Below are 17,314 nucleotides of genomic sequence, written 5' to 3' on the forward strand. Positions count from 1 at the left end.
AGCACTAGATCTCTAACCCGATCTCTTATATGAATGATTTAAACTCAAAGATTACTCAAAGCTCCTTCTTTAATTTGCTTTTATTCAATATTTTTTGTTGGCTCCGCCATCGGGACAACCAGGTGTCTAAATCGGTGGTTTGGTTATTTCTTTTAAAGGCCAAAGTTCAAAACAAAAAGCAACGTATCGAACGCCGGGTAACAAAATCATTTTTCATCACGTGATCGGGTTTCAGTCGTTCTTCTCTCGAGAGGATCCTCGAGCCTTGCGGCTGCGCTGTGCGGTGCCTGTCTTTATATATCCAGAGAAAGAGGAGTTATAATAAATAAGTCAGCGTTCCAGGCTTGCAGAAAGAGCAATGCAAGATTGGTATTCCAGTTTTTATAAAAAAAGAACAGTAGACATCACATAACAGGTGGTCCAAGTATATAACGAGGAACAGAGATATGGTGGAACCCGTCGCTGAGCAGCAGAAGCAGGCACGGCAGGGAGATGGAATTGACGGTGAACAGAATGGAGGTGTGGTGAGGATGGCGAGGTTTGATTACGGGGATGTTGTGCGTATTGAGCTGGAGACTGGTCCTGAGCATGAATTGTGTCAGATAATGTATACTGAGGAGTACAAGGAGTTGGTTGGTCTTCTGCGTGGGTTGATGAGTGTGAAAGAGGTCTCAGAGCGGGCGTTGGCGGTCACAACGGCGATGGTTGAAGCTTCCCCTGCTTATTACACTGCATGGAACTATCGGTATAATATTGTGAAGGGGTTGTATGAGGGGGATGGGGAGAAGCTTAACGAGGAGCTGGATTGGTTAGACGAGTTTACACTGAACAATACCAAGAATTATCAGATATGGTCTTATAGGCAGGTGCTTTTGAAGTTACATCCGGTTCCACAGTTTGCGCGGGAACAGCCTGTGATGCAAGTTGTGCTTGCGGATGATACCAAAAACTATCATGTGTGGTCTTACAGACGGTGGGTAGTGTTATTCTTCAAAGAATTTTCCCAGGAATTGGAGTTTTCTTCTTGCCTCATTGATCGGGATGTATACAATAATAGTGCGTGGTCCCACCGGATGTTTGTACTAAAGAATACTGAAACCAAGGTGCAGGTTGTCGATCAGGAGATCGAATTTGCCAAGTCTAAAATTAGTTTAGCGCCACAGAATGTTAGTAGTTGGAACTATCTGAGAGGGTTATACGAACAGTTCAAAGGGGGTCAATGCGATGAGACTACTCTAGAATTTGCTCTCTCATTTGTGAATGGCTTCTTCAACTGTGATGATGGGACGGAGTTCCCGGAGATTCAATCTTCTTATGCTCTAGAAATGCTCGCTCATGAATACGCTAAAAACAGCGAGACTCATAACAAGGCCAAGCTTGCATTTGAAGGATTATCTAAGGCCTATGACCCAATTAGAAGTAACTACTGGCTTTGCCAAACAAATAAGCTTATGTAAAAACTAGTTTCTTTAGATACTGTCAGGTTAAGGTCAAAGTCAAAAAATGCTGCAGACTTTTATGTATGTAGTTTAAAAAAATTTCAGGTTCACCAACCATGTCTTGCCTTTAGTTCATCTCATCTTCGTTTTGCTTTATACATAGAAAAGTTGAACAAGCCATATAAGCGATGACTGAACAGGAGCCAAATATAACTAGAATTATTGGTGGTATATATGTTGGTGGGGTTCAGCCTATAGTTGACCATACACCGCTCAAAACCCAATACAATATCACGCATATTTTATCGGTTATAAAATTTAATGTAATTCCAGAATACTTGGTTAGAAAAAGTTATACGCTCAAGAATATTGCGATAGATGACGATGAGAGTACAGACATTCTTCAATATATTAATGAAGCTAATAGATTCATTGATCACTGTTTGTTTCCAGATGAAGTTGAATATAACCCGAAGCTGGTAAATTTCAGGAAAAAGCCTCAACGTGGAGCTGTATACATCCATTGCCATGCAGGTGTTTCTAGATCTGTTACATTTACTGTTGCTTATTTAATGTATCGTTATGGGTTTGATTTGAACACAGCGTTGCATGCTGTTAAGAGGAAACGTATTCAGGCTCAACCCAACGATAACTTCATGGAGCAACTAAAAATCTATGAGCAGATGGGAGGGTGTTATGTCGATGAAACAAACAGTATTTACAAGCAATGGAAATTGGCCAATGCATTAAAGTATAATCAGGTGGGTAGTGAACTATTGTTGGATGATGATATGTACGGCGACTCTGATGAAAAGGCTATAGATAAGATGTCCGCTTCTGCACTTGATGCTCTAACGATAATTAGATGCAAGATGTGTAGGCTAAGGTTGGCACTTTCTTCTTCGTTCATTAAACATGATCCGCCAAGTAAAGAGTCTAGTGAGGGTCATTTTATCAGGAGAGCTGCAGGTTCTCATAGAATTATTGATATTCAAGAATCGCAAAGCCAATGTTCTCATTTCTTTGTTGAACCATTAAATTGGATGAAGAAGGAACTCCAAAGTAAGCAAGAGTTGGAAGGGAAATTTAGCTGTCCCAATTGTACTAGTAAGGTTGGTGGTTATAATTGGAAAGGATCTAGATGTAGTTGTGGGAAATGGATGATTCCCGCTATCCATCTACAGGCAGCTAAAGTAGATCAAGTACCTTTGGAAAGAAAAACGCTGCCGAATCTAGTGCATTTTGAAAGTAAGAACTAAGCTTTTGAGCACGAAAAACTTTGACTTAGGATATAATTAGCGCCTGTGTATATGATGATCTATTGACCTATGTAAATGTTATCTACAACAGCCTCTGGACGTCCAGAACCCAAACTAGAAACTCGAGAAATTTGCTCATTTGAAGTATCTAGCACAACAGTATCAGAAATAGTCAGCGACGGTATCTCGGTAAATTCGCTTCCATCTTCAGGTGGATCCAGCTCTTGTGAAACATATGCAGCAGAATCTTGGTGTTGCGAATTTTCCTCATAGAGGCCTGCACCAGCAGGTAATTGCTCAGTGGGCCTTCGTTCCACCGTAACATCCTCCACCCGATCAAACTCATCATCATAGTTATAACTCTCCTCCTGTTCGGATTGAATGCCTTGATCCAAATCAAAAATCATATTTGCTATCTCATTGGTGGTACCATGGAACTCATCACGATTCTCTACAGGCACTGGTTGACAGTTGACAGCATTCTGTAACGGAGGTCCATTTTCCTGTCTCCCATTCTTCTCCTGTTCCAACTCTCGCATAGTTTTACCTATGCCTATAGGTCGAATACTATTGTATCCCACAGTTCTAATGTATCGCAAGTTCCTTTCAACCATCAACTCCTCCATGTCAAATTCAGTAAACCGGCTATTAGTCGACAACGGCCGCTGAGAATATGTTGAATAAGCTGACAACGGGGCATTCAAACGCTTTTTTAACTTGGCCACCTTTAATTTCCCTGCCCGTTGTCTTCTACTACTCCATAAATACTGTGTTGCCAATGTTCTTTCTGATAGCCACTGTTGTTCTATATCTCCCAAAAACGGTGCTTCTGAAATGCTTCTTTCAGTAGTACCATCTTCTATACATCTCAAATATATCCCCAAAGCCTCTATTGGCATGTTTCGTTGGATATCCTATTGTTTCTACGACTCTTCTATATTAAAACATTCAATTTCTTATGAGAAATAGTCTGAATAAGAGGGGTGATTGTGAGATATACAAAGGGAGGAGAGATCAAGCTTTTCACCGATCGTGGACTTTTGTGAATTCACCTTTAAACAGGCGCACAAGCCAAAAAGATTACGGTTAAAAGAGCACGAAAGAACGTCTACTCTACCCCTTCGTATGGTTTAAGAGGAGTTCTCTTTATTGCTAATTAGATTCGATGTCGTTTTATGTACAAATATATCAGTAAATAAAATTCACGTGATCCAAATTCAGTATCCCTAACATTAATCTAGATGAGCCGGTCTAGGAACCTTTGCATATTCCTCAGCTAGCTGTTTATCAGATAACTCTTCGATCTTTTTGAAGGATCCCTTCAAAAACCCATCGATCTTTGATTCTTTTCTAAAATATGAACTTCGCTTAGCAATCTTGATCAACTCGTCGAACAAATACTCCCCCCAATTTAAATACTTGCGTATATAGTTCTTTAAATCGGACGTTTCATATGCCAACACATACCCAGTGTTTCTGTGCAAGCCTGCAAGGATTACTGATATCAGTGCAAAGTCAAATCCAATATGAATCAGTTGTTTGAACTGAGTGATCAACGGTCACTGGTTAGTCATGTAAGCATTTCATCTCCTATATATATATATATGGACATATTAAAATATCAAAAAACATACTGTTGGCATCCTCTGTGATTGCTCTTAAAGTATATGTCGCCACGGTTTCTTATTAAAAGGCCCGTCAATGCTAGATATTATTGTTCCTTTATTGTCTAGGCCTCCAGTAGTAATAACGTTTATATGCAATTGTAAATTTTTGTTAAAATGAAAAAGGCCTTCTTTCTTTCCAGAATAGAGTTTGGATTTCAACTATCTAGAACAAAATAAACAACGGAATATTCTCTCACTTAATATAATGACCATTCCTATTAGTAAGGATAGCTTGTTAAGCTTTAAAGCTGTGAAGTCTTTCAAAGTCTCAGAAAAGGAATTGGGTCCCATTACTTCGTTATCTTTTGATAACCATGGTCAGTATCTTTTAACAGCTACGGCTAGTGATAATATGCATCTGTATGATGCGGTATCCTGCAGGTTTTTAAATACAGTTGCTTCCAAGAAATATGGTTGTCACTCTGCAAAATTTACACATGCACAGAATGAGTGCATTTATTCATCTACTATGATATCCTTTGATATTAAGCACCTAAATCTTGAGACGAACCAATATCTCAGATATTTCCAAGGCCATGGGGCTTTAGTTAGCGACATACAAATGTCTCCATTGGATGACACTTTTTTATCGGCGTCGTATGATGAGTCTGTGAGGCTTTGGGATTTGAGGACGTCCAAAGCTCAGGCAATCGTTCCTAGTGTAGTTCCAAATTGTATTGCTTATGATCCTAGCGGATTGGTTTTTGCGCTAGGAAATCCTGAGAACCAAGAAATCGGATTGTATAATGTCAGACAGTTGAAATCAGGTCCGTTTTTAGTCATAAGAGTTGATCCAAAATTTAGTCAATGGTCAAAAATAGAGTTTTCAAATGATGGTAAATATATTTTGCTTGCATCCTCTACTGGAAGGCAGCTAATTTTAGATGCCTTTGATGGAACACAGCTATTTGAACTTACTGGTACTAAACCATTTCCATTAAGAGAATTCATGGATGCCGGTTCTGCATGCTTTACTCCTGATGGGCATTATACTTTGGGTACAGATTACGATGGAAAAATTGCTATTTGGAATCATGCAGAATCAGTAAGTCTAAGAACATTGAAACCACAAGGTTATATTCTGGCTCCTACAGAGGCCTGTCCAAGAACAATTGTTTTCAATCCTAAGTACAGTATGTTTGTTACCGCAGATGAAAGCGTTGAATTTTATGTTTACGACGAAAACTAATTATTATTATGTAATAGTTTATTGTTGATCTATCGGAGGTTGTGTAGTATGTATCTATCTTATAGAAAATCACTTAGGTCCGGGTATCTTATCTCACTATTTTCCTCTGACCATCTAACCCATTCCTTTAGAAAGGGAACCTGACTTCTTTCTAAAGTTTCCATATTTCCAATCACGCATAACTGTCTCTTTGCTCTGGTCATGGCAACATTCAGCCGCCGCTCATCTCTCAAAAACCCGACTTCAAATAAATCGTTGCTTCTAACTAAAGAAAGAATAATACAGTCCTTTTCCCTACCTTGAAATCCGTCTACTGAGGAAATCTCAATTAATGAATACTTTTCATGGACCAGTTTTCTTAGCAATGATACTTGGGCATTATACGGTGATATGATCCCAATAGACTCTTGTGAAACGTTACTATTGAGTAGCTGGGATACGTAATGAATTAAAAGGTATGCTTCGTTTTCATTGTATTTTGAAGATGCTATATCCAGAACACCATTTACTTCCTCCGATTTTTCTAGAAAGTCATCTCCCTGTGTGTCAAACCAAAGCAATGGAACACTAGTATTGTCGTCAACTTCAACACCTGGAAGATCGGCTAACGTTATTTTTGCTACGGCCTCAGCAGCAATTAACTCATCTTTGTAAAGTTGGTGGGATGGAAACTCCATAATTTGTTCATTCATACGATACTGAACATTTAACAGTTTCTTGAAATCATTCCCATAATGGTTTTCAAGCTTATCAAATATTGTAGTTCCCAATATCTTCTTCACTTTCTCATCATCTTCTGTTTTTATCGTGGGCGGCAGCTGCTTATTATCTCCAGCGATTACAAGTTTTGAGATGTTCGATTTATAATGGGATATTAGTGGAATCCAGCATTGTGGTTCCAGACTCTGAGACACTTCATCAATGATCAAAGTGTTGAACAATTTGGGTTCAAAATCATAAACCCTACATAAATTTCCTGAGCTAGATCCATGCAATGTACAAACAACAACTTTTGCTGCTAATATTAACTCAGAGATAACTCGACGCTCTCGCTGTTTCAATTCTTTCCTGAGATCTTTTATTTCCTGCCAAGCTTTCTTCCGATCTCTATAGGACTTAAATTTCTTGATTTGCAACAAATGGTTGTTTATTTCTTGGTTTATATCGCGTATAATAGAACCTGCATCCCCCGACTTGGAAATCACATCTATGGAATGTGCCAAGGTGGACGGTAACAATCTTGCAGGATGGCCGAACCGTAACAACAAATTTCCAGGAATCACTTTGGCGAGTCTTTCTAAAATAGTATCCACTGATATATTTGATGGCCCACATATTAAAATACGTTGTCCTTGCTTGACCAACTGCATAATCAACTCCACTAGGGTATAGGTTTTCCCAGTTCCTGGTGGACCATGGATAATTGAGATTTCATTTTGAAGTGCAAATTTAATAGCCTTCTTCTGGGAATCATTTAAATTTTGATTATGGAATGATATCTCAATGCTATCTTTCTGCTCTACAAATTGTCTCTGGCAGAGTAGATACTGTATAATCGAATTATTCGGAGTACCCTCAATCTCTGCCAATTTACGCATGGTAGATTGCATTCGCTTATAAGTGATGGAATTGGCTGTTTTCACCAAATACAATTTACTGGCCTCGTAAAGCTTGAAAGCATCGCTCTCCTTTGATTCATCGACAGAAACTACAATCTGTTTGTCGTTGGATTTGAACACTACGCCTTCCAAAGCTGCTGCCTCATCTTTCTTACCAACACTTTTTGACGAGTATATCTTAACTATATCACCAACACTGGTTTCTCCCACTGAGATTACATTGTCAATGGCAGGATCAGGCGTTAGATCCAGATATACTTTACCCCCAAGACCTGTTCTGACATTTTCCAACTGCAAATGGTTTACGGCCAACCCAGCAGACACTAATTTCGACAGTGGTAACTCTTTCAACAAACGAGAGGTGATTTCAACATCCTGCTGCTGCTCGTGATCAATGCATTGCAGCAGCTTCTCAGCTAACTCCTTGCTCATGTCTTTTGCAGCTGTTCTATTGAACAAAGCATGCTTCTTCTGTTCGTAACTTTTAAGATCTATCTTACTGGTGTTGCACGCACTCTTTATGGGGGGACGCCAGTAGCTCCTCCCCCGCGAACGCGGTAAACCACCAAATTACACACACACACGGCCTATTCCTAACAATCTTCGATTGTATTTTAGAACTTTATGTAAGAATGTATATCTATATGTATTCTCGATATCGAGCATATATATTTATAATAAGAGAGTACTGTCTTCTGGAAAAAATCATCGAAATCATTCATTCATGGTGTCAGTCAGTGTGTATAAAATCAACACACACAAACAAATATATCATCCCTGTCTTATCCCTTACATAACAGTCAAGTCGCCAAACTTCTCCTTGTAGCCTGGAACATCCCATCTACCCTTCTTGACCATTTCCTCAACCTTCGCATCAATCTCCGGCTTAACTTGGGCCAACTCACTCACAGTTAGTTCATCAAAAGGCCTGGCTGACTCAATATTCTTCAAAGTCTCCTGCAAATCCTTCAACTCCTGTGCAACAACCAACTCCGTCTCCTCCGCATTCTTCAAAGCCCTTGCCTCAAACGCCTCGATACGAGACAACTGCTTACTAACATCAACACTCACAGGCTTGTAACTGCTGAAGTACGTCTCAATCTTGTCCACAATCTCACTGTTCTTCAACACCGACCGATAGTGCGAAAAATCAACCGTCTTCGGCTGACTCTCCAACTCAAACAGCTGTCTCCTAGCCTCATCATTCCTCTTCTTGAATTGTGTCAACTGTGTTGCTGTCTTCCCCCCCAACTTCAACGACGAAATCACCTTCGCCCAGTCCAATTTGTTTGCCGCAGATTTAGCCAAAGACATCCTTTCCACGCTTCCGAATACCTATTCAAGATCCCTCAAGATCTACAACTATATACATCTTTCTAAATTAACAAATAACTCATTAACATACATAACACTTCCACTACCATTATGTTTAAAATAAAAAAATCGCCCAACCAAAAACCGTGAAAATTCCATTCTGTTCCGTTTCTCCACATTTGAACCAATAAAAACGCCGTAAATCTCACTACGCGGTGCATGGGTGTTTATCACGTGACAACAATCTACATGCGCTTTCAATCATCATCCACCCCCTTTAGGCATTCATACTTGTTCGTTCTCCCCACCGAAGTCCACGACGAGGACATGATGCTCAGAATAGAGCCTCAGGCAAACGGAATCCGTGCGCTCGTACTTGGGACTCGCCCGGGGTTGCAGTTGGCATCTTCTGTCTTATGGAATGGTGGTGCAATCACTCACTCACACTCCTTTTCTCCACGATTGTTCCCGCAACTTCTGTATTTGGGAACAATGCAGGTCTCGAGAAAAAGTGTATAAATAAGATAAAATCAACAGCGTAAAGTGAACCAAAATTGATAACGGACTGGCTAGACTTTCGATTCAGGTGCTAAATTAGTCAGTTAGGGTTTTTGGAGCAATAACAAGGTTTTAAATTTTATATATATATAACTATTTATATATATAAGTATCGTATTCAGAAGGTTTTATTAGGTTTCCTCGTGTTATACGTGTAAAGGGCGGTGATTCCATGGATAAATTACCGGGACTGTTTGAATCTGTTAAAGCGCATGATATTGAGTTCCCTAACAATCAGTTCGGGTACCGGGAGTTGATGGATACTAAGGAGGTTAGGTTGTCAGAGGATTATAAGGAGGGTGGTGGGAATAAGGAGAGGAAGAAAAGGGCGCCTTTAGCTTGTTTGAGGTGCAGGAAGCGACATGTGAGATGCCCTGGTGGGAATCCGTGTTCCAAGTGTGTTTCCGCGAATATTGCGTGCGAGTACTTGGAGCCGAGTAAGAAGTTAATAGTATCTATGAAGTACCTGCAGAAGCTGCAGCATGACTTAGCGAAGTTGAAGAAGGAGAATGTCAATTTGCAAGCTCAGTTGAATGAGAGGATTTCTCGGCAGGATGCTTCTTCTAAAGCGGCGCTGGACGGGCTAAATCAGAGGACATTGCCCACTGGGGCGGGGGGTGAGGCAGATATAAAGTTTCACAAGAATTCTGTTGCTGGGACGGAAGATGAAGACGAGATGGTTCCTAATTTTGCTGAGAGGAGGGGGAGGTTGGTGGAATCTCGAACGGGGCAACGGTATTTTGTTGGATCATCGTCAATGACCTTATTTGGTATGGAGATTCAGTCTTTGATCCCGGAGTCTTTGAAGCAGAAAAGAAAGGCTATTGCTAGTCCTGTTTTAAAAGAGGCTAGCATTGTTTCTGGTCAGACAGGCGCTCCTGCAACGATTCAGGCGGGTGATATTGTAGATGAGGTTTTACAAGAGGAGGGCAACGCCTACAAGATCGTATTGGCGAAGAATGAGCATAATGAAGATATGAGTTTTAACTTTACGTTACCTGCATACTCATATGCTATGCTTTTAGTGGATACATTTGTCAATTATAATGATGGTTGTTTTTACTTCTTCAATGAAGGGATTGTGAAGGAAAATTTACGACTCTCCTATGAGGGGATTGCTTGTTTTGAGGATCACACACTACAGACAATATGGCTTTGTAAAGTTTTGTTGATATTCGCCACTGGAGAAATGTACTTAGGATGCGCTGATAGTTGCAGTGATACGAACTCCCCTAGTGAGAATCCGTTATTGCCAGGATCGGGTTTCTTTGAGCAGGCATCTCAAATATTTGGTTTCCTATTTTCAAATGGGCGAATTGAAAACGTTACCAACGAAGGGGGGATAGAGTTGATGTTATTATATGCATTTTATCTACAAGTTGCTGACTGCACAGTCGCTTCTTATTTTTATTTTGGACAAGCTCTAAGAGCAAGTTTGATATTAGGATGGCATGTCGATGCTCAAAGAGACGTATTAACACGTTTTGATTTGGAACATCGTAGAAGATTATGGTGGACTGTTTATATGTTTGAAAGAATGTTAAGTAGCAAGGCAGGTTTACCTTTAAGTTTTTCAGATGACACAATTGCAACGGAATTACCTGACGACTTTGATATGTCCAATCCACCTAAGGGTTGTGAGCACTACATTTTTCCCGAAGCTGAATATATCACAAATTGTGTCAGAATTACGCAATTGAATGCACAAATTTTAAAAAAGTTATACCAAAAGCAACCGGATTCGAACATTTTGCCCATATTGAAGGACATTGTTATGCAATTGCTAGAGTGGAGGACAAGTCTATCAGATTTCCTGCAGGTTGATTTCACTCAAAAGGACCTGAAAATATCTCGGTTATGTACCAATATGTTTACTGAGTATTTCCAAGGGTTGAATTTGGCTATAAGGCCTTTATTATTCCATTTCGCCTCCAAACAACTGGCAAGTTTTGAGACTTCTAATACCTACATAAACTTACTGAACTATTCAAAAACAATCTCATCTCTTTTGAATTGTTCTCTGCAAGCGTCAATCAACTCAATAAGATCTTTATGGGCAATGATGTCCCAAAATATGGTTGCAATTTTTGGTTATATGGAGAGAGAGTACCTTTTTACATCAGCATGTACTCTTGTATTATTCAACGCAGCCTTTGGTATACATGAGCAAACTTATCAACATCTAGATCATGCTTTAAAGATATTTAGTAAAATGAGAAATTCAGGGAATCATCCTGCTGGCCTTCGTAGGGCGCAATTGTTAAGACTAATGAGTGATCTAGATTTCCACGATGTTATGAAAGATCTGATAGCAAAACATGCTGATACTGTGAAACCAGATCCTCAGTGTAATGATGAGGATTCTGAGAAAAAAATTAATGTAGTTCGACAACTACATGCACTTTCTCCAACTGGGAGCGTCAACAGTGGTTCTGGTATATCATGTGATTCGGTGGCACCAGATTTAACTGACCTTTCAAAAAACGAGGCCCAAACTATCGAGAAAAATGTTAGCAGGTTAGACTTGCAGACCCTTGACATGCATAATGACTTACAAGAAATGTTGGATAATCTGAATGAAATTGGCAAATGTGATGATCAGTTATGGAAAGAAATTACGGATCAGGCTATGTGGTTGGGAAATGCAATGGATCCAGCATGCGCTTTGGGGAACGAATCAGACTTTTATAAATCAAATCCCCTTAATTTTAAATGATTAATAACATCTACTGTTCTATAATTGGCTACCCCAAAACTTATTTCCTAGAAAAAGCGTTCGCATTTTTAGTTCTCATACTTATATAGATATGCATGTATTTGTTCATATGTGTAAATATATATATATATATATATATATATATATATATATATATATATATTTCAGACAAAAATTATAAGCGTTGGTAGTTGAATCACTGACGTATTTTCTTGATGATGCTACCTACATCATCTTCACACCATTCTTTGAGTCTTTTCTGGGATCCAACTATAACGGAGTAACCTAAAGCCAATTCTTGATTATTTAGCTTTTCTTGTCTGAATGTCATTTCTTCCATTTTATTCTTCTTCCAGCTACCTGTCGGAATAGATATTAATTCATGGACTCTTCTTGCAGCTATTAGTTTCTGTTGTTCCACATGAGCAATTCCAGCAGATCTAGTAATCAATATTGAACCACCTGATTCAATTCGTTGAGCTTTGAACATAATAGAGTTGATATCTGTTCTTGATTTCATGCTTAGATAGGGAGAATTTTGGAGGTTCATTAACCACTCAAACAAATTCTTAGACTTCAATAGATGGACATCATTTTTTGAACGAAGGCCTCTATTCAGAGTATCTAACAACCACTGTAAGTTTCGATAATAATTCTCACTGTCTTCAGAATTTTGGGGTGATATGATGGGTTTGAGTAACGGCACATCTTTGACATTAATTAATGGAGATGATAAAACCCAACGATAGGCTTTTTCATACAAGGATGATCGCGGTTGGGTTAAATTATCTATCAATCTCGAAATTGCATACCATATAATTGGTGGTACATCGCCCAAACTAATTTTCTGTTCATTGGAGCTTTGAGTAAATGTGTAGATTATCTTGGTTAATAAGATCTTAAATATGTTACTCCCTTTAAACTGACTCTTACCTTGCAAGGAACCTAGCATTTGTTCAACAATAGTAAATGCGATATTAGACACTTCAGGTCTAGAATCAGAAAGAGACATAATTACGAATTGAAATATTTTACTGTCCAAAAGCGTCTTTACTTCGAACTTGTAATTAATATGCCCATCATCAGTAAGTTGCTGTCTGACTAATTCATCATTATTGATGACAAGCAACAAAACAAATAGTGCGTCATATACTTGGTAGTTAGAACTCTTTGTTGAAAGTTCAAATTGTTTGAAGTATTCTTGAATTTTATGCCAGGAGGTGTTTGAATAAATTTCTACTTCTAAACCAATATAATCAAGCTTGGGATAATTTTGAATGGAATTTTCAAGTACATCTTTATCCAAAGTAACTAGATATCCCTCATTTTTCTTCTCAATCAAATTAGGTAGTGTAATCAATTCTCGTTCTGTAGTTGTCAGGGAATCCAAAAATTCCCACGAATAAATATGATTAATCCATGAAACAGAAATAGTTGCCTCAATCCTTTCTAAAATTTGTAATATCAATCTATCATGAGGTCTTATTGTGCCACCATAGACCGTTAACAACTTTTCCTGAAGAGATGTGCTTGAGTTTTTTGAAACGTCTTTTGAGAATAAGTTAGAAATAATAACCATTGACAAATACTGAGAGTATTTAGCCGCATTCCGGTCATAGACAGGGACAAGGTTATTGTTGATAAATATTTGCAGTAATTTCTCGCTCTCTATCGATGTACTAATGCCACCCAATATTAAAATACTTGCATATTCTAAGATGTCATCATGTTTAACCCATTCTCGGCTAAGCAAGACCTCAAGCTGAGAATTTACTGAATTTTTATTAGCCAGCGTCCAAATGTTATTCTCTAAGGCAAAGTATTTAAATTGCGACAGCAACTGAATAAAATCTTGATGTAGTCGTTGATTTTCTGCCAAATTTTTTGTTATGAATAGTATCATCTTATTCAACCAGGTTCTGATAATGTTTTTTTCTGAGGGAAAGCAGATTGTAATAAACTTTACAGTTAGTTCCGTGAATCTCAACTCATTGTTGGACGTTATGCATTCTATAATGGAATTCTTATCCTCATTGGATAGCATTGAATGGCAGCTGCAAAATAAATTAAGAGAATCTTTTAGCATTTTATTTTCAACAGTTGCAAAATTTTTTAGCGCTAATGCTACAGCCTTCTCCAGAAACTGCAATATAATACGGTCATCAGATGGTTGAAGGATAGAAGCCAATCCAATTAGTATATTAAAGTCTTCGATACCTTCCAAATATCTTTTAAGAACTTCAATAGCACCAGAGTAATCCAAGGAATGCTGAATCAAGTGTATTTTTGAAGAGCTTTTCAAACTTTCTTCATATAATAGGTTCAACTCTAATTTGTTAACCAATTGTTTTTGGAGGAATCCTCCAAGCACGGAATTCAGTTCTTCTTCAGAACGGTGAGCTAGTTTAATGAACAATTCACCAGAAATACTAACGTTATTGGTATGAAGGTTTCTCAAGATAAAAGCAATTGTGATATTATCGTCAATCACTTCTTCTTCTAATAAATAGCTCAATTGTTTGGTAGACATCACGGTGCATAACTCATTCAATATATCCTTAAAAATACCAACTAAATGCCAAGCACTAAAATTCTCTTTAACCAATTCAAAGGCATATTGAGCAAACTCATCGATTTCTGTATCTAATTGTTTGTATATTTGGAGTAGGACATGGGTAGAGTAAACATATTTTTCGCATATTTTTATATCATTAGTATCAAAATGAGTACTCAAGACAAGTTTCTCAAAACATTTTCTAGATTTGAATTTATTCTTAAAGTTCTCATTAATGAGGGCGTAGTTTCCAACCCTTGATAAGAGCGAATCCAAAATGATCGGAAACCTGTGTTTACTGAATTGGATACTATCAGCTTGTAATATGGTATGAACACGAAATAAAATTCCTGCAACATCCAAATCATTAACAGGATACCTTGTAATATTGGCTATTTCTGAAATGTCAACTAGACTGATGTAGTCAACAAACGAAAAATCGGAGCTTGAACTCAATAAATAGTCTTTTTCAGATAACAGTGGAATACAACTTTCATAAGCAGAGAAATTCAAATATACTTCTATGAGTGACTTTTCAATACCTTCTAAAGTTGTGGATAACCTACAAATACCTGTGGATGATTCACCAATAATAACCATTCCTCTTAGGAATAACAAAAGCCATTCGGCAGCAACATTATTTGGAGATTCTCTATCAACGTGTTTCCACTGTTCACATAAAGCAACAATAAAAGGTGATACATTATCGTAGTCTTTAGCAATGTCCACATACTTATAAGGAAATTTAATACATCTTGAGATCGTTTCATCCAAAAGCTTCCACAAGGTTTCAGATGATGAGTCGTTTTCCATTTCACTAACCCGGGATACAGTAGAAAGGGTATTTATTAAACATAAAACTGGAGATGCAAGAAGAAGCTCAGTATTCATAAAAACGGTATACTGTAAAAGTCTATCCACCAAGTTTGAGATTTTGGTAGATATGGCATGGATTGAATTTTTGGAAGATGCCATACGCAATAGAGAACTGAATAAAGAGTGCTTGTCTTTGGTAGAATGCCACCATTTAGCCTGAGAACTATTCAATTCCTGAAATTGGAGAAAGTTATCCAATATAACAACATCGCAGCCATGAAATGATTCTTGTCCCATAATATCTAAGAAGATGTTTGAAGATGGTAACGTTACTTGAAAATAGTTAGGAAACAAGCTAGCATAGTAATTTAAAACTTTAGTCAAAGATAGAGACAATACCTTATTTTCTTTGGATTTATTGTAAACTTCGTTAAGGGTAGACACAATAACCGTGAGATCAGGTAATAACTTGTAATATGCACTATTCAATAAGGCCTTGCCTGAATCCCAGCCATGTTTATCATACAATTGTTGAATAAGGTCAAATTTTTTAAGCGAGAAGATCAAAAGTTGACAGCCCATTTGTTTAATTAAAGGCACTTCATGTTGAATGCTTTTAGAAAGGCATGTCTTCGAAATCGAAGATGGGAGTACGTTTTCCATAACTAATCTCATATTTGGAGTCTTATTTGTTTGAATCTCATACAACCTAGGTGGTATTGGTAAATTAATGATCCTCCCCAATACCAACGTTAAACTAAACCAGTAGGATGTCATTTTTGGATCATGATAACCATGTGAAGCTAAGAAGTTGCAATATGGAGCAACTAGTTCAGGAACATTACGAAGAACCTTTAAAACAGTATTGCATTGTAACTCATCCTCCCATGGTTTAAAAAATGTTAAGACTTTATAAACTATCTTGTTGTACAACTGAAATTCTCTGTTGTTGACCGTTATGGTAACACCAAGGCCACCTTGTTTTTGTTCAATACATTCATCCAGCCATATCTTGTCATCAGGAAACACAACACTGAATTGAGGATCTACGCCATATGCTTGGAAGAATAAATCCGCTTTTTGCAATAATTTTTTGTTTGGAGAGTAATAAAGTTCATGTAGTTTACTGAGTATGTGTTCATTTAAAATCTTACACTTGGTGGATTTCTTAAATGATTTTTCTTTCAACACAAATTCTGTAAGTACATCAAGAGTAGCATCTAATAGCTCATACGTATCCACTTTTATGATGTACTTAAACCAATTGCTCATTATCTTCTGGTTTTCGGTTAGAATGCTCATTCTCAGCAATGGATGGGCATTCTTCACAAGTTGAATCCAGAAGGTAATAAAATTGGCTCGCATACTGTAATGTGTGTTTTTCCGCGGAAAGCTTGTATCTTTCAACTCAATCTTATTTGGTGTCATAATTTTCAGTATGCTTGTAATAGAAAGATCAAAATAAGTCAAGAAATCATCAACATGTTGCCCATTATGGAACAATATAATTTGTTTCATCAATTTTATGATTGGATTTGTCACAGATGGTCTCATTGCACTTAAACCTCTATAAAACACCTTCGAATAATTATCCAAAATTTCTTTGATTAAAATGGTTCCGAATTGCTGGACGCTAGAATTGGAATCTAAAACTTCCAACGTCTTGTATAATTTGATTGAACAATCAGCAAACATATTCTGATTGTTAATCTGAGCATAATACGACCAACCTTGCACTACCTGAAAACAAAATCCCTTCTCAAAAAATTCTATAATTGGCTGATAGTTGTTAGCAACCCCTTCGTTGATCAGATCAATATTTGAGAGTATCCGTTGTAATTGCTGTAAAAGCGCATCATTGAAATTTGAGTTTATATTTAACTTCTGCTTCCATGTTGATTTTTGATTCTTGGAAAAATCATCATTATGGTCATCCATAATAATATTCTGCTTTAGTAGTATCCAGTATATCGGGTAGTTATTCCAATGAGTTATATACTAACGTTATATATATAATATATGTAAGGTGAATACTATCTGGGCAATACATGCGATGAGCATCGACAAATGTAAAATTTTATAACCGTACATAATGCTTCATCTAAGAATCAAATTTGAACTTTCAAATTGGTTACATACAGCATGATGCATTTATATTCACATCACACGCTATCCGAACTTTA

At 37.6% G+C, this 17,314-nt stretch overlaps 9 protein-coding genes across 9 annotated transcripts; 4 read left to right on the forward strand and 5 right to left on the reverse strand.

Moving 5' to 3' along the window:
* Positions 1-446: 446 nt before the first annotated feature.
* Positions 447-1,457, forward strand: RAM2 (bifunctional protein farnesyltransferase/protein geranylgeranyltransferase; the record flags this gene model as incomplete). The annotated part of the gene is made up of 1 exon (XM_003645641.1): positions 447-1,457. One exon carries the CDS (start codon positions 447-449, stop codon positions 1,455-1,457), a length of 1,011 nt encoding a protein of 336 aa, XP_003645689.1.
* Positions 1,458-1,627: 170 nt separating this feature from the next.
* Positions 1,628-2,698, forward strand: YVH1 (tyrosine protein phosphatase YVH1; the record flags this gene model as incomplete). The annotated part of the gene is made up of 1 exon (XM_003645642.1): positions 1,628-2,698. The coding sequence occupies one exon, from the start codon at positions 1,628-1,630 to the stop codon at positions 2,696-2,698; it is 1,071 nt and encodes a 356-aa protein (XP_003645690.1).
* Positions 2,699-2,757: 59 nt separating this feature from the next.
* Positions 2,758-3,597, reverse strand: MND2 (Mnd2p; the record flags this gene model as incomplete). The annotated part of the gene is made up of 1 exon (XM_003645643.1): positions 2,758-3,597. The coding sequence occupies one exon, from the start codon at positions 3,595-3,597 to the stop codon at positions 2,758-2,760; it is 840 nt and encodes a 279-aa protein (XP_003645691.1).
* Positions 3,598-3,930: 333 nt separating this feature from the next.
* Positions 3,931-4,341, reverse strand: MCO12 (Mco12p; the record flags this gene model as incomplete). The annotated part of the gene is made up of 2 exons (XM_003645644.1): positions 3,931-4,242; positions 4,333-4,341. 2 exons carry the CDS (start codon positions 4,339-4,341, stop codon positions 3,931-3,933), a joined length of 321 nt encoding a protein of 106 aa, XP_003645692.1.
* A 229-nt stretch (positions 4,342-4,570) lies between these two features.
* SWD2 (WD-repeat containing protein SWD2) lies at positions 4,571-5,554 on the forward strand (the record flags this gene model as incomplete). Its single annotated transcript, XM_003645645.1, has 1 exon — positions 4,571-5,554. One exon carries the CDS (start codon positions 4,571-4,573, stop codon positions 5,552-5,554), a length of 984 nt encoding a protein of 327 aa, XP_003645693.1.
* Positions 5,555-5,613: 59 nt separating this feature from the next.
* Positions 5,614-7,605, reverse strand: HCS1 (ATP-dependent 5'-3' DNA helicase HCS1; the record flags this gene model as incomplete). Its single annotated transcript, XM_003645646.1, has 1 exon — positions 5,614-7,605. One exon carries the CDS (start codon positions 7,603-7,605, stop codon positions 5,614-5,616), a length of 1,992 nt encoding a protein of 663 aa, XP_003645694.1.
* Positions 7,606-7,962: 357 nt separating this feature from the next.
* On the reverse strand, positions 7,963-8,487 carry ATP7 (F1F0 ATP synthase subunit d; the record flags this gene model as incomplete). Its single annotated transcript, XM_003645647.1, has 1 exon — positions 7,963-8,487. The coding sequence occupies one exon, from the start codon at positions 8,485-8,487 to the stop codon at positions 7,963-7,965; it is 525 nt and encodes a 174-aa protein (XP_003645695.1).
* Positions 8,488-9,217: 730 nt separating this feature from the next.
* On the forward strand, positions 9,218-11,761 carry PUT3 (Put3p; the record flags this gene model as incomplete). Its single annotated transcript, XM_003645648.1, has 1 exon — positions 9,218-11,761. The coding sequence occupies one exon, from the start codon at positions 9,218-9,220 to the stop codon at positions 11,759-11,761; it is 2,544 nt and encodes an 847-aa protein (XP_003645696.1).
* Positions 11,762-11,957: 196 nt separating this feature from the next.
* On the reverse strand, positions 11,958-17,069 carry URB1 (Urb1p; the record flags this gene model as incomplete). Its single annotated transcript, XM_003645649.1, has 1 exon — positions 11,958-17,069. The coding sequence occupies one exon, from the start codon at positions 17,067-17,069 to the stop codon at positions 11,958-11,960; it is 5,112 nt and encodes a 1,703-aa protein (XP_003645697.1).
* Positions 17,070-17,314: the final 245 nt, after the last annotated feature.

The sequence above is a fragment of the Eremothecium cymbalariae genome, chromosome 3 (genome assembly GCF_000235365.1).
Source record: "Eremothecium cymbalariae DBVPG#7215 chromosome 3, complete sequence".
Classification (NCBI taxonomy): domain Eukaryota; kingdom Fungi; phylum Ascomycota; class Saccharomycetes; order Saccharomycetales; family Saccharomycetaceae; genus Eremothecium; species Eremothecium cymbalariae.